The sequence below is a fragment of the Gnatocerus cornutus genome, chromosome 2 (genome assembly GCF_029298725.1).
Source record: "Gnatocerus cornutus isolate USDA-ARS CGAHR chromosome 2, icGnaCorn1.1, whole genome shotgun sequence".
Lineage (NCBI taxonomy): Eukaryota > Metazoa > Arthropoda > Insecta > Coleoptera > Tenebrionidae > Gnatocerus > Gnatocerus cornutus.
The window spans coordinates 15,858,639-15,875,368 of record NC_142234.1 but is presented as its reverse complement, the minus strand read 5'-3'; the positions used below and the strand labels follow the sequence as shown (position 1 = coordinate 15,875,368).

The following is a 16,730-nucleotide window of genomic DNA, read 5'->3' as shown; positions in this document are numbered from 1 at the left end:
TTAATTCTGGCATTTTCAGTCATGAATATGTTAATTTTGTCTGCGGTGTTAGCAGAGTTCATTCTGATGTTCATCTAGTAACATTATCATTTCATATTTTATTATTTTTTGATATCCACATAATTATTTCTTTGTGGTGGTCCTAACGATACATGGTAACGGTGAGTGGCAATTTATGACTTCTTATTTTCATTCAACCTTATCGCTTTATGTTGACTTTACGGTTTTACGATAAAATTAACCATCAATACCTCTATTATAATTTTATAGCTATTCAAAAAGTGTTCCTTATCATTTTATCAAGTCAGGTTTATTGATATTGAAAGAAGAGAGTTATTGTCAGAAGCATACGAACTGGGGGCTCAATTTTCGATTATACCTGCGCTTGGGTTATTCGTACCTGCTGTTTCCACGTTCTTTTTCTTTAATGACTAATTAAGTAAGACATTGAAGGTTATAGCTTGTAGATTTAACTATAAAACTTGACCGTTTGAAGCGGTATTCATTAAATACAAAGCAGTCCAGGTATTGTACAAACAAATTAGCCCTCTCTTTGTACATACCACAATGGGCTGCTATGCATCTTAATCAGTTGTTGGGTTTGCTTTTTTACACAATGGATAGGAAGTGCGGGAGCTTTGTTCACTACAAAAACATTTTAGGGAATGTAAGCACTCGTTTTATTCCACGATTTCTAGAGCAAACATTCTTAGTAATGGAACGACATAATTATCGTAAGAAAGAACAAAAGGAGCTGTTAATGGAAATAATCTCTGAGATCCTCTGGTTTAATTACTTGGTACAATATCCACTTAATTGGCGTTCTGGTATTATCAGTCACTAGGTAAAATTTAAACGTTTCACTCTTCTTTTAAACAATCAATTTAGTGTGGGTTTTGAAAGCTTCTATATACAAACGTTTAATATGATTACTTGAAGAGTGAAAACTGGCAGGTGTATCCTAAAAGAGACACACTACATATGTCGAAAGAAATAAATAAGTTACGTCCAATCTAACATAAATGTGATTCATCCTTATGAGTGGTTCTTGGATAAATATACAGCGTAATTGAAATATTTTTAACAAATCTGATTTTTACGGTTTCTCCGAACTTACTTTGAATATTAATATTCGGGAAGGTTACAGCAACAAGACTTTGTAAATAGTGGCGATAGGAATGTCCACCACAATGTGATCTCAGCTGACACTTTGTAAACTTATTACATGAGTGTTTCGGAGTATACTCAAACAATAAGGGTGCTTACAATACAGGGTGTTTGGTCAAAGTTGTAGGGTGGTTTACAACGTGTAACAAACAAGGCAGTATAAATAATTAATTTGTCGAATGAATATTTAACGGGTAATAAAACATAACAATACAGTAAACAAATTTAAAATTTAACGATTGCATTCGTACTTGTACCTATCTATCTTGCATTTTAACCAGTGAAAGATATCATATTTTTTATTGTTGAGATTAATTCAAAAATTTCAATATTCATAGTTTTAATGCTGTAAAATTAAAGAGGGTTGTAATTTTTGAATCTTTCTTAAATTCGCTAAAATTTATGATAAATTGGATGATGAGTATTTCACCGTTTCTTAGAGCTTTTAATATCATTAGATTTAAGTACATTAATAAAACTGATACTTATATGGCCAGATTGTGTAAAGCTTTAACATTTATTTTGAAACAAAGAGCATTTAATGGAATTCGGAATTCGAATTTCATCGCTTCATTTTATTTCCTAATAGAGGAATAGCCCTTTCTATCTCGAAAAGGTTAAATCGGTATACATAAAACGCATAACCGATCACCCGTGAAAGGTCCCACATAAAAGCGATCCACCTCTCAAAAAGGCTGCCAGCCATTTTATTAAGTATTTTGTTTCAAAGCATGGTGCGGAAAATAAGAACGGTGTAATGTGTTATCCGCGTAAAATGCAGCTTCCCTTCTGCCTCGTATCCTCGGAATATTCATAAGCGGCATCTCTTTATGTTTCTCCATCTGCCATGAAGTCGGCCTAATGATGATGAAATTAAAATAAACATGGATAATAATTGCAATCTATTTATGGAACACCATGTTTCATTAAAAATAATCGCCTGCGCCATCGTGTTTGGAATTGGCTTGGGATTCCTGGACAAGTGGATGTTATTTTACCAGTCATCCGCATCCACGGTTCGTTATGCTGGCGCGGTAAAATTAAAAATAAAATAATAAAGCCCATGGTAGCTTTTTTGTTTTGCTAATTTATGACTGCGAGCGCATTTTGCATGGGATAGGGGTAGGGCCTTTTTTATAAGGGGAAATTTAATGCCAGAAATCTTATTTAGCCGTAATCGGTTTGCAGTCACCCTTGGGAAGTGCAGTTGCTCCCCTTCACCCCGGGCATCCATCCTGTTTGTATACTGGCACTCAGCAATATTTTATTATTAAATAATTTCATGAATGATTTATGAAATCTTTATTGTTTTCATTCACCCTCGCATTTTTTACGTTACATGTGTAACCATTGAAATTAAGGACGAAAGAACATTTAATTACATGTATAGAACAACTCGAGCGTTCACTTGGTAGGAAATCGGCAATTTTATTGAAATTAATTCAATCTGATTAATGGGGAAAATGTTTTTCACTTTTAATTAAGCTCCAATCGTTACTTAATTTGTTCCATCAGTTAATTTGAATTGTTTTTTCGTGTCAGATTGTCACGGTCTCTTGACAGTTTGCAATAATTTTATCACTTTTCCCACTTTCCTCTGATTTTAGTTCCTGAAAGGAAAACTCAATTACAGCCAGGGACCAATGTTGCCACAACTTTATGACAATTGGATGTAGCGTTAAATTTCCCAGCAGCAAATTAAACTGCGGCCACAATTTAAAATTTCTCCGAATTAAGTTACTTTGTTCATTTATTTAATAGTCACTTTAATAAAACTGTACGTAATGCTATAGAATCACACAAGTGTAACCAATAAAAACTCACATTACGTATTGAATGTCATAAATATTTTATAGTGTACCCAACGGGAACTCTTAAGGTAGGTCAGTCATAAAAATATCTTCGTAATTGAAAGTAACATGTATTTTCATTCACGATCCTTTCTGGGTCAGGGAAAGGTGATGCACGATTAATAAACAGCTTTGCCTAGGTAATGAACGCAATGAAGCCTAGAGATAAATTATTTTGGGTGTTGCCATGATTTTATTTTAAATTTCGTTATCCTGCTGGTGCTAACGAGACAATATTGCCTATAAATTTGAGCGTAATCCTGGAATAGCAGCAAATTTTTCGATTCTATTAAATTAAAGAGAGAAAAACTGGCCATTTAAATACAATAGACCAATATCTCCGGTAAAATATCATGCCACCCAAACCATGTGAGAATTCAGAGTGCAAAGGTTAAAGGCACCATTTTTTCCGGAAATAAAATGTTAATGTCGACGCGCTTTTTAGCTTTTCACCAAGACCTCATTCCTTATCAAAAATACGACTGTTTCCCTGACAATAAAAATTCTCGTCTGCGCCACTTTAGTATTATGACGTCGTTATGAAATAATAACGATAACGTTTTTATACGATAAAATTTCTGAAATGTTTTTTGCTATTAAATTTTCGGATTAGTTCGGACCCTAAAATTATGCGGCACGCCGCTGTGGTGGCCCCCGTAAGTAAAGCAAGTGCTCGCGTATTTCAGAAACTCCTGGCACTTATTACCAATAAAAAGCAGCCCCTACGATAAAGGCGCTATCTGGCGAATCTTAGTCGATGTTGCCACGATTCAACTTTGAGTCAGACGGCTCGTAATACACATTTCACTGCTACGTGCTTGCTGCTAAACTCTTCAAGTCCTTCACGAAATTTCAAGTAGAACAGGCTCCACCATCTTCTGTCGTTTCATTTAGCGAATGCATAGAGAAATACGCAAGGGGGCACAAAGCCTCGGTCTTGTCATGAATAAATAATTAAATCATAATCAGTTCGGAGGAAAACAAGTGTTAACTCAGATTCTCGAGTTATCTACTTTAGAGCAAGCTTTCCGGGGTTGGGATAATCACGTAATCCATTTTTTAGAATGTGAATTATGCATTGTAAACCGCGCTATTTTAGATCTTGAGCTGATTCCGCGATACTCGAGCAGAATTAGCTTCATTATTTTCCATTCTTCCACTTCCTAGCAGTGCTAATTCAAGGCCTGTGATGTCGATATACATAATACTATTGTAATTGTTCATTACACACAGTGCATATTACCCAATTTGGGAAGCATTTCGTTTTCATTACGGCACTCAGGGAATAAACTGTCAACAGAATTTATTACGCTCATCACAACTCTGGTAATAAACTACATAGCTCCTTATGAATGCTATAATAATATGTATTATCTCATAAAATAAACGAGCTTTTTTAATACAAACGTTTGAATTTATATGTACTACTAAGTCGGTTGCATACAAAAGAGTTGAATTACGTGAGGATATAAAATGAAACGCGTTAAGCGATTTTAATTTCCAAACTATAATCTCCTTCTTTGCTTTTAATTAAATTAACTGAACATGCAGGCACCAATCTCTCGCACAGATTAATTTGTAAACTTGATAATGATTGTGTACCTTTAATCAGTAGTAAGTTTGATATCTAAAGAATCGTAATCTCTTTTCCATAATAAAATCCAAAATGAAAAGTTTGCTATAGGGGCACGTACCACCATTAATTTGTTAAGCATATTTAAAGAGGTGTGCGTACAACAAATCACAAAGGAATAATTAGTAATTAGTCTCTAACATAATTTACCATTTGTACAGTTGCGCGGAAATTAGCCCAACAAATTCTCAATATTAGCACCATTGCACAAGGCATTATATTCCGTAATGTTTTATTATTCAAAATATCCATAAAACCAATAATTCCTCGTTCAGGTGGGTATCATATTATGTTATCTGCTCGGATTCATCGATTTGTAGCAGATACGAGCGGACTCAGAGCTATTTAAAAACAAATTGACCGGTTTATTTCGCAAAAAGGGTTTAGAGTGCACTAACCCATATGATCAAAATCTAATCAAAACCAGAAATTCGTTAATCCGAATTTCAATTAAAAGTACATCGAGATTTCAAATTGGTGTAAATAATTAAAATTATATATCCACCGCCATAAGCATGACGTGACGTGAATAATAAAATTTCATGCCAATCGTGACAAGAAGGGTGAAAGCTCTCGTTAATATTGGAAGTTTTTTTGCAGAAGAACGAAACGACTTTTCAAGTCGAGTTTTGTGCGGCGTTTATTTAATTCAGATGAAAATGAATAAGTTATAGCATGTATGAATGTGGATGAGGCTTTCCTTTTTAACGATTTGTTAATCAAAGAGGAATTAAATGTGTGCTTTCTACACATTTAATTGCCGGGGTTGCTTTATGGTGGTTTTCATTGCAGTGAATGAGAAAAGTTTAATGATTGGAGCTCGTCTTGATTCTCCAGTTTTCCATAAACTACAGTCTTATGGACTTCCCGCAGTTATTTTTTTTGATCGTCTGCAGGATTCCATAACCCCGCTTTCTGGTGAGCTTTTATTACAAATTCCATCCTTTCCGAGTCCTGCCCCCGAATAAAACTATAAAATTTCCTCCTCGCCCCCAAAGTCTTTTCGCAGACTTTTCGCATGTCCCAGACGAATCCAGAAAACGATGAATGCCAGTAGAAAGAGCAGAAGCATTATCAAAATTCAGGACATGTCAATTGGACGGTGTGTACAGTCCGCAAAGCAATCGTCAGCAATACCCCAGAGCACGTGCTAGTCTGCAGATTTTTGCTAGGTGCTGTACACGTGCGCGTTGCCCTAGCAACGGGTCGATGTTTCGGTCGTAAAGTTTTATGGGTTTCGGTGCAGACGCACGCAGCCGGCGTCTCGACGGTGCCGACGCTCTCTGAGCTGCCGTGATTCAACGGTCGGTAGCAGCGCCGTTATGTCTGCTCCAAGCTCGTAAAATGCAGTGGCGCCCGTTAAGTTCGCTCCCCCAAAAAGCACCCAGCGGCGAACGTCGAGCGATAACGGACTTACTTTACGAGCGTCGTTAATTCGACCGAGAGAGCCGAGCGCCGCGACGGTTTGCTACTTTGGAACTTTTAGCTTGAGTTGAAAATTGTTACGATTTGTTGAATTGTTGAAGTGGTCTGCGATGCGATGGTTCAATAACCACCTCGAGGGGTGGTATTGGCCATAACTGTTTTATTTCATGCGACAACTGTTGCCAAGTTATTAGTACAGGAAGTTCTCGGATAGATTAACTCTAATCTCTTGTTCGTGCAAGAGCCAAAGAAATCATTTGTTTTAGACTATCGGCCATCAGCTAGCCACCTTTCACTTCACTTGGGACTTCAAGTCTAGCCGAAGGGGTTTAAAAGCTTTCAAAGATCATCAAAATTTCAGTTTTCAATGAGAATTTCCTGTGTTAAAAGTTATTTTTAGCCATCCTTTGGATCATTTAATTGGCCATAAAGATATGTAGTCTATTTCTTAATTAACAGCGTTGAGACCAAGATTTTGAGTGATAAATTATGATGCATCGCCTAATTAATGGAAATATTGTAACATGCAATGTAATAAAGTTTTTCACACTTCCGTTGTAAATAATGATATGCACATATCGTGCAAACAATAGACACAAATTCTTTGTGAGATTGAACATACTTTAATTGTAAGATTTAGGAAGATTAGTCAGGACATTTCAAGGCTTTTATTTATTGTTTTTTGATATCATTGTCATATTTTGTTGTATGAAGTTATAATTACAATTTTTCGATTGAGCTGAAGGTTTTGTTACTTAGTGTTACTAATAGAACAATTTTCGTGCCGAGGAGTATTTCGCATGCATGAGCAACATGAATATCAGTCCAAATTTGACTTATGGCAAGTTCACACAACAATGAATTCCAAAGTGTGATGTCTCGTCCACATGCATAATCGTCGGTTCAACTAACTTTGGGTGTGTTGCGGCTCTTACACCTTTTGATACAATTCCACGATTAAGAACCGCAAAAGCATTGTAGTTGTTAAATATTCATTAAACGCGGTGAGGTCTTAACCGAATTTTACCTGCGAGGTAATTTGTGGTTAACGTTGAATGTAAAAAGTAATAATTTCCCAGAAAATGATTTCGCTGTGCATCAACTGGAACCGGGCATTGTGAGAAACTTACGGATTTATGTTGTCCAAACCGTGGCCGAAACATATTTCTCATAGCGTAACGTACAGGAATTCTGACGGATTTTATCCCTTCAGTTATGACGTCGCGCCAGTAATCCTAGGAGAAATCCTACCGGACCTCTGAGATATGGAAGACCTAGAAAAAACGAATTACATTGTCCTTTTGACGGTTTGGTGTTCAAATCGAATAGCTAAAGTCAACATCTGTAGACAGCGCGCGTGCTTTTCCGAGAGTTATTTATTATTTTTCATTTTCTCGTTTTCCTTTTACTTTCTCTTCCTATCCAATTTGTCACAAGTAATAACTGTATTATTTAATATTTCCTTCCCGACTCTTGCCTTTGTCGCGACTTTTGAGGATAACGAAAGTCACATAGTTCTTACATTTGGGAATATTTTCATGAATATCATTATTTCGCGACTTTATTACCATTCGTATTGTCAGGTGCAATCTATTGATTCGGTGGCACGTCTTTACAAAGTCAAAGCCTCAAAGATATCGGTTTGTAGGTACACGTTTTGTGTATTCTTAGCACATGGATTTATAAGAGGCCGCCGTTTATGATAAGTTCCTCAAGAGTATCACCATTGTAAAGGAGTATTTTATTTTTCATTGAATTTTATCTGCATAGGGACGAAGTTTTCCATTTTAGTTTCAGTTCGGTTTTCTTACAGCAATGCGTGATTTTATCAACTTAAGCTGTATTCGAGAGAGTTTGCAACTTTATCCTTTCCCTTTGACTGAAGGCACTTTGATATAAATTCGCTTATCTTGCTCTAAGTCAAGTCTACATCATTTTTTAAAGTTACGAATGTTCTTAAAATTCGCAATGCGTGGCTGGTATCCAGCAAAGTGCTTTCTTGGGTAGCGCGCCGCCGACACAGAGAATATGCAAGTTGATGACATGTAAAATTATTATGTAACGAAGCACTCTTGTCCTACTTTAGGCCTCAAATAAAGTTTGCATACTTAATTGAACTTTTATGGAGTTTCGAAATTCTTTAGTTCGTAAAACCGTCAGCTTAACTTAAATTTGAAAGTCCGAAGTTTTGATTAAAGACGGGGGAGTACGTGGTGGTCATGTTTGCTAAATTAAACAGGAACAGTTGAACACAAGATGTTTCTTCCATATTGTGATAACACAGACTAAGGAAGGGTTAAAGCTTCCATCAAAGCCGCGCCGCAGGCAATGTGGAGTTTTCGGCATAAAAAGGTTAGTAAAACTGGTGCATGCTGCCGTCGATATGTTTGTACAGACCTAAAAGAACTGTTAAAGTTTACGTTCAGGGGTAGGTGTTAAAGATTAGGCGATAAAAGCAGCTAAGTGAATCTGTTATGGTTTATGAAATTTGAAGGCAACGTGTTAAAGATACGCTGTCGGAGCTTGTATATTTACTCAGCTTCGTATACATACAGTGTGCATCTTCTATTTACAGGAAACCATTAATTGGATTTACTTTAACTTTCTCATAGCGAGTCTGGATCATCTTGAGGCTAGTAGTACCATCAATAGGCAACATGAAGGCTTTGTGTATTGCCGACTACAAATCCTTTCATTAAAACAACGCTTTATATTTAGACGGGAAGAAAAATTATACACAGACAGATGTCTCTCAAACGATTTATACTGTTCATTTATGAACGTTGATTATTGTTCAAGTTACCACATGTATTAATGAGGGGGATAAAAATGCCTACCTGCTGTTAATCCCCATCTGAAAGGACGAACTTAAATTAAAGTTGAGTACACCTTTGTGGAGCTAATTAAATCAAGCACTGCTAAAAATAGCAAAGTTTGTGAAAGGCACCTTTATTTTTCTACGAACTGCTTCTGACATTTAGTTTTGAAACTTATTGGTTTTTCTATGTTACCAACTTCGTACAAACAAGACACTAATTACATTTTAAAACTTCCAAAGCGTTCCACTGTACGAATGTATTTTTGTTCAAAAACATTATGGTAATACCACATGCCAGCTGTGTTTTTTCCTTTTGCCGTTTTTAACAAGCTGAATGAAGTGGGTTATCCAATCAATATGCACACAACAATGCGAATATGTATTCCGGTACAATAGTATCATTTTTTGTATTATGCAGTGACGTTTTGTACATGTATGCCGCTGCGGTTGCCGATTTATAATTCAGTTTTCTTTAAATAAATTACATTGCGCATACAATATAAGTAATCCCGAATGCGCTGCTGGATTTTAGGTGCAACAAGAACCACTTTTGAAATCTGGGAAGCAGTGTGGTTTATGAGTGAATTAGAGAGAATTAACGACGCATAACGCCTGTATAATGGCTTCATTGAAAAATGAAGTTTCGGGATGATAATTTCTGAAAAGACTAATTAGTAGTTACTTTGAAGCGGAAGTTTCTGGTTACGTGCTTGACGTGTTTTTTTCCCTTCATTTTGAATAGACACGCGGAAATTCTCCGAAGAAAACCAGGCATAGAAATCTGTCGATGTTGAGACGCCAAATCGATGAAATTTGCGTTGACGGCGGACATAACTAAAAAAGAATGAAACGTGGTTCTTTGCTTATTAAAGGTGTAGGAAAGGTGTTTTTACCCAGCTTTGAACAAAACTGCGAAATGAATTTTTCTGTCTGTATCGACATTATTATCAATGATAAAGGTTCGACTTAGAGAGGATAACTTTTCGGCTCGGCAAAAGAACGTATTACCTATCTTAAATTTCTTCCTTCATCCTCCAATTCTTGAAATTATTACTGAATAAAAAGTCACTAGATGCTGGATTCCGACTCAGCATTCCAACTAAGTTATGAAATGAAGTCGTTTTCCCAGAGAATCGTTGAATTACCGTGCGTAAATTAATTATGATTATTAATCAACATTTAGATGTTAAGAGAGGTCTAATTACTACAATAATACAGTAGAGATTAACTGGAGTTGTGAGTTATTAAAGCAACTCTCTTTGAACCAAAGGTGACCTGAAATGAATGTCTTGTTTTACTCCTTCCTAGTTCAAAGAATTCCTTGTTAATTAAACTGTAGAAAATTCTTTTAGATTGATTGTTCCGTTTTGCGCAACAACTCAGTTCTCCTATTTAATTAACCGGGCATTTGTTTACATACCTCAAACATGATTATGAATATAGAGGAAGTAGTAAATCACCAGCAAATATTGGTAATAATGAACACAACGCTGTTGTAGAATTATAATGGCGACTTTTGTTCCCATTTAAACCGAACGCGTGTAAATGCATCAGTCAGCGAATGATTGAATTGCGAATTATCCACCCCGTCTGCAAAGAATACCAGCAGAGTGGTGCTAGATCAGAGAGCACCGAAACCTGTATTAAAATGCTTCACCAGAGCTTTAATGAACAAAAAATTGAGGCATCCGAGGGTTTAAGATTTACCTGACTGGCTGTGCATACCACATCAACTCGTGGATGGATTCGCTGCGAAACTGGTTTAATAGCTTTAATGCAGGAGTTCTAAACATTTTATATGACTTCTTATCGCTGCTTAAATTTAACAGGCTTTTTATTACGATTGTAGTCTGATACAGCCTAGCACAGTTTGTCCTCAATCATAAAGAAACCATTACATCTATCTATGGAAGTTATAAAACCAAATGACAATGTGAAAGTAAAAAGGATATGTCAAACGCTCTCTTATTGGTGTAATCACGTTTTAACTGTTTAATTTATTGTTATAGGGATTGACGATGTGGCCGTACAGCTGCAAGAACCCGAATCTGCTTCGTACATATCACCAGGAAGTGACGTAATTCTCAGGTGTCATACAGATGCTTCTGGAGATGTCCACTATGAGTGGTTTCGGTAATATTCGACACCTTTTGGTAGTAATGAGAGTTATATCACTCTTTTCTTTTCAGAAATTTGGATCGTCTCGTAAAAACCGATAAGATAGACATCAAGAAGAAGAGATTACATATCAAAAACGTGGGATCATCGGATAATGGCATTTATCGCTGCAGTGCTAATAATACGGCAGGAATACGACACAGTAAAATAAATTTTGCTCTCGCGGTTGCAGGTGCGTTTACACATACTTTGTATTACTTTATCATTCTAACTTTTGATGCAGGCGAGCACAGCGCTTTAATTCAAGTCGTTCCAAAGGACGCGTTAGTGCCAAAAGGTGGAAAGGCGTACTTCGACTGCCAGTTTGCTCAAGCTGATGTCACGCAGTGGTACTTCAAGAAGGATATTCGACCTCTCGATAACAACAAAAAGTATTGTTCTTCGATTTCGCATTTTCGACATTAACAGTTTTTTTAGACATGTCATCCACTTTAATGGTACTCTCCAAATCAATGACGTTCATGGCACAGATCAGGGTGTATATACTTGCGTGGGAATTCGCAGTGAATCAACTGAAGTTCCTCAAACTTACATCGCCGAGTTGAAACTTTCTTGTATGTTAGCAACATACGTTTTAAGCCACGTCGCTAAAGTAATTTTGTTCCAGATCTGAAAGACTTTTCTTCTGAGTCGTTCGAGCCGGCGTTTCCTGATGAATCTCGACAAGTAGTTGCTGGTGAAGGAAGTCTCTTTCAGTTGACTTGTTTGGAGCCTGATAGTTTACCTCCGGCGAAGAAATGGTGGTTGAACACGGGTGGACACACAGTTTCTGATTCTGGGCAAGTACGAGTGGACGATGATGGGAGATTAATAATAGATTCTGTTACAATGGATCATGCTGGAAACTACACTTGCGTGGCGGAAAATATGGCATCTAAAACTCAGGAAATGGTTGAACTAATCGTTTTAACCAAACCTGTAATTACATCACATCCCTCCAGCGTCACTGTTGACGAGAATGATCCGTCAATTTTAACGTGTGATTATGAACCCAGAACACATTTTACCGTGGTGAAATGGAGGAAAGACGGGAAAACAATGAAACATGATTTTAATGAGTCTCCGATGGATCGTCAAAGGATTAAGATTTTTAAACACAACTCCACTTTGCTGATACGATCTACCGAAACGCAGGATCGAGGAGAATATGTGTGTGAATTAATAACGAAGGGATTCGAGCCGGTTTTGTCTCAGCCGGCCACCATTTCTGTGATTGGTGAGTGTTTGGGCATAGAGCTCGGTATAATAAATTTATTATTACGAAAATTGATCCCGGTAAATCTGATTTGCATTTACGTCGGAAATACGAACAAAACGATCGTTTTGGGATCCTGGGCAACAATTTGATTACCACTGAAATATTGTTATAATCAGTGGTTTACAACGAGCGGCGATGTAAAAAACGCGTGCAGATATGAATGTGTAATGGCCAGTGAAGCGCAGACACATAAATGGCAAATTATCTTCTTTATTTAATTCAGAAATATTAAAAAAATGCTGGCCCATTTATTTTCTTTTGATGGTACTCCAAAACAGTTACAAAATTTTTATTTTAAAGACCATTAAAATTCATATTTTTCTGAAAAATCATTCAATGTTCAATGTCTTGTAACTTTTAAATGGCAAGAGATAACAATATGCTTGATGGGGCGTCAGAAAGGTGAGATCCCAATCTATTTAATGGTGCATTACAATGAAAAATCAATACATTAATTTATGAGTTATATAAGCAGAAACTTGTAACAGTTTGTCGCAAATGCCGTTTTGAAAACATTTGGGTGTTTTAAGTAGGACTGAAGGAAAGAAAATTGAAAATATTTCTTTCTAAATTTCTCCTAATGCTCAAAATCTAGACGAAAAATAACAAAGATAGATAAATATTTACACAAAAACTGTAATGTTTCAAAATGTATTTCAAACATCAACACATTACGCAAATATTTCCCTGCAGCTTGAACTAAAATATGATAAAAAATTAGTCTGTAGTACGTCTATCTTTCATAAGTTCAAATATTTCTCTTTACTTTGCAGAGGAACTAAAATTCGTGCCTCCCCCTGTAAATAAGAAACTAGAACTAGGAAGCGTGGCGAGAGTTCACTGTAAGGCTCAAGGAACACCCCCGCCGATAATAACATGGGAGAAAGATGGAGTTCCTCTTGATTACTCCTCTTCTCGTATTAGCAGCATGAATGGCACTCTTGTGTTCAGTGGAGTATTGAACGAAGATAAGGGAAAATACACTTGCACGGCTAGTAGTAGTCAGGGGACCATAAACGTCACCATCAACGTTGATGTTGTTGTCGCTCCGAAGTTTAGTGTGCAACCCAAAAACCCCACTGAAGCGACCGAAGGACAGTCAGTTAGTATCGACTGCGTGGTTGAAGGTGACCCCAAACCCACAATTCACTGGGATAAAAATTTAAAAATGAACGATTTCGATCAGTCGCGGTTCACGGTCTTGGAAAATGGGACTTTATTCATCAGCGAGGTTCACAGAGATGATGAGAATAAATACGGATGTACGGCAGGTAACAGTGCTGGCTTAAACAGACAAGAAGTCCAACTGATCGTTCACTGTAAGTTCTTTCGAAACATAAAGTTGTAGTTGTTACAAAAATCGTTTCAGCGCGTGATGGCTTTCTGCCCGAAGGCGATTCCACGGTAACAAAAGCTGTGCTTATTACGATGTCTGTGGCCGGAGCTTACATTGTGTTAGTCATCGGGCTAATGGTTTGGTGCAGATACAGAAGAAGATCAAGAAAGCTCCCTGTCACCGACGGTAATCTAATTGTTTTTCCATTTGTCTTTCCTTTATGAATTTGTTTTAGTCGGTAAAACTGAAAATGGGGACGTTGACCACGCCGACCACAAAGATGGAGCCAACGGACGCGCTGGATCGACGAAAGTGGAAACCAACGGCATTGAAACTTTGAAAGATGGACAAAAAAGTGATGGAGCAGAAACAACTCATTCGCAAAGCTCGAATCAATCAAAAAAATCAAAAACTAGTTACGACAAATTAGCTTTGTCTAGGACGCATTTAAAAGAGATGAAACTGATAGGACGTGGTGAATTTGGCGATGTTATGGTTGCCAAAATTTCTAAGGGTGTTCTTTCGTCGGAAAAACGCAACTCGCAAGTTACGACCCCTAACTCTGAAGACAAAGAACTGACGGTGTTAGTCAAAGCGTTAACACAAACCAAAGATGAACATTCCTTGTCTGAGTTCAAGAGAGAAATAGACATGTTTACAAAGCTGTCTCATAATAACATAACAAAATTGTATGGACTTTGTCGAGAAGCAGAGCCGCATTACATGATCCTGGAACACACCGACTGGGTACTAATTCAATTTAACTACTTCTGTCTTCTAACAAACTGATTTCAGGGAGATTTAAAACAGTTCTTGGTGGCTACTCAAAAAGGAACACCACCCCCTTTGACTGCAGTTCAATGTGTCGCTATAATTCACCAATTGTGTCAAGGGTTGGACCATTTATCCACTGTTCGATTAATTCATAAAGATTTAGCAGCAAGAAATTGTCTAGTCAGTTCGAACTTAAAAGCTAAAGTTGGTCTTCCACGACTTACGAGAGATCCGTACAGTCAAGAATACTGCAAGCATATGAATCATGTAAGTGCTTTGTTGAGTTAAAAACGAAAAGAAAACGTTTGTATGCAGATAATTCCATTGAGATGGCTTCCGTATGAAGCGGTGTACGAAGATGAATTTTCCACTAAAAGTGATGTTTATTCGTTTGGTGTGGTTATTTGGGAAATATTCAATCAAGGTGAATTACCGTTCCCTAAAATGAACGATACAAGTTTTTTAAATAAACTAAAGGAGAAGAAATTGGAGTGGAAATCTCATCCTTCCACTCCAGACTCATTACAGAAGTTACAAGTGAGATATTTTGAGTGTTTTTGTTAGATTTTTTATCGTGTTTTTTTTCAGGATAATTGTTGGGATCTTAGTCCGCAGAATAGGCCAACTTTCTCAGAGTTAGCGAAAGAAATCGAAGACATATTGAAGTCCATGTAAATATTTAATTTATTATGAAACTAAAGTCATATAAACCAAATTTAGGATACGAAATTAATAATCATATAAGCTTCCAGTTAATTATTAAAGATTAATTGCAAGGTTGAAATTGTGTCTTGTGTGTACTATTATATTAATTTTTTATTTATATTAGCAGCTAAGTTCTATGAGTTTGTAAAATTTATAGATTTTTGATCTCAAATTCTACTTGGCTAAAAAGTAAAATTGTACATATCATTTTCTGTTTAAGTATGTAGGTAATGTATAAAGCATATCATTAAGGTAATTTTAAGTTAACTATTGTATATTGATTGTCTTGAGCCACTAAGCACTGCCAAAATACTCTTGAAGACAACGTAATATACAATCGAGTACATAGACTGTTTTACAATAATAAAACCGTCAATAATATACTGTAATTTTCAAATTTTGTCATATTTCAACTTCAGTAACAAGTGTTCTTGCTCATAGCTTTTTATAACGCACTTTTATATAGGTACTACTCATAGTATTTGTAGTTTGAGCCATTAATAATAATTGTAGTTTTTTTTTATAATAATCAGCGTTCACATGATATACTGTAATAAGCATGACAATTATCTGATGTATGTATTAATCATACGCTTTTTTACGCAGTCTGTACGAAAATGGGAATATAAAGCCTATCTAGAACCATGTAAAGAAGGCTTTGCTAATACCGGTGTTATTCAATGTGTGGGCAATTCTAAACCAGTGTTTTTATGATATTCAATTTTTTTGTACCTATACATGTTTGTACTTAACTGAACTTAAATGTACATTATGAACAAATATTGTTATTATCCCAATAAATTGGAAGTCGGATTATTATTAACAAACTACACGTGTATGATACATGATCTGTCCATATATTTTAGTCGTAGCTTTTTATAATGATTTTATACGGTATTGTCCATTTTTATATAATTATGCATAATCATCTCTTGTGATATGTATTCTAAAATACAAAAAAATGTACCAATGGTGTGTGTTGTTTTTTCATTATTTAAATAGACAGTTACATAAGTTGTCAAGTTATTCTATGAAAAATTAAATTATCGAATTGGAGAGATGTAAAACAAAGGTGCTATGCGAAATGAAATGATGCAAAAACCGTATCTATATTCATATTTATCCAGATTTGGAATCTGCGAAAAATTCTACGTACACTGATGTATAATAACTTAAGTTTACTCTAAAAAATAAGCGAGATATCGATATCAAAATTTTGGCATAGTATTAGTTATGAATTTTTGCGAAAATTTGCAAATTTCGACTGTAGAAAAATCAAAGAACTTTTTCTTATGTAAAAAATTGCGAGAAAAACGATAGCGCAAACCGCATCTCAATATCTGAAATGGTTTCCGAGATATCGAGCACGAATTGTTTTGAACCGTCAAAAATTTGGGCCTCTGGCGACAACCCAAAAATTCAAACGGCCATAACTCAGTTATTTGTTGCCGGAAATTCCAAAATTATCATGTTTTTGAATTCAGCGTAAAATTCTGCGTAAAATGAGACCCAAATTTGTTAAGTTTGCTTAATAAATAAACGAAGTATTGGCCCAAAACTGTTTTGGAAACATCATTTTAGGGTGA

At 36.1% G+C, this 16,730-nt stretch overlaps 1 protein-coding gene across 1 annotated transcript in view; it reads left to right on the top strand.

The window, feature by feature from the left end:
- Nucleotides 1-16,115, top strand: part of LOC148179472 (tyrosine-protein kinase-like otk) — a 34,393-nt gene extending 18,278 nt beyond the window's left edge. The window contains exons 4-14 of the mRNA XM_088050481.1: nucleotides 10,903-11,026; nucleotides 11,083-11,243; nucleotides 11,295-11,442; nucleotides 11,489-11,625; nucleotides 11,679-12,287; nucleotides 13,103-13,648; nucleotides 13,699-13,851; nucleotides 13,901-14,412; nucleotides 14,461-14,706; nucleotides 14,755-14,976; nucleotides 15,028-16,115. Coding sequence (XP_087906607.1) covers nucleotides 10,903-11,026; nucleotides 11,083-11,243; nucleotides 11,295-11,442; nucleotides 11,489-11,625; nucleotides 11,679-12,287; nucleotides 13,103-13,648; nucleotides 13,699-13,851; nucleotides 13,901-14,412; nucleotides 14,461-14,706; nucleotides 14,755-14,976; nucleotides 15,028-15,114 — 2,945 coding nt within the window. The 3' untranslated portion in view covers nucleotides 15,115-16,115. The remainder of the gene's footprint in view (nucleotides 1-10,902; nucleotides 11,027-11,082; nucleotides 11,244-11,294; nucleotides 11,443-11,488; nucleotides 11,626-11,678; nucleotides 12,288-13,102; nucleotides 13,649-13,698; nucleotides 13,852-13,900; nucleotides 14,413-14,460; nucleotides 14,707-14,754; nucleotides 14,977-15,027) is intronic.
- The last annotated feature ends 615 nt before the right edge of the window (nucleotides 16,116-16,730 follow it).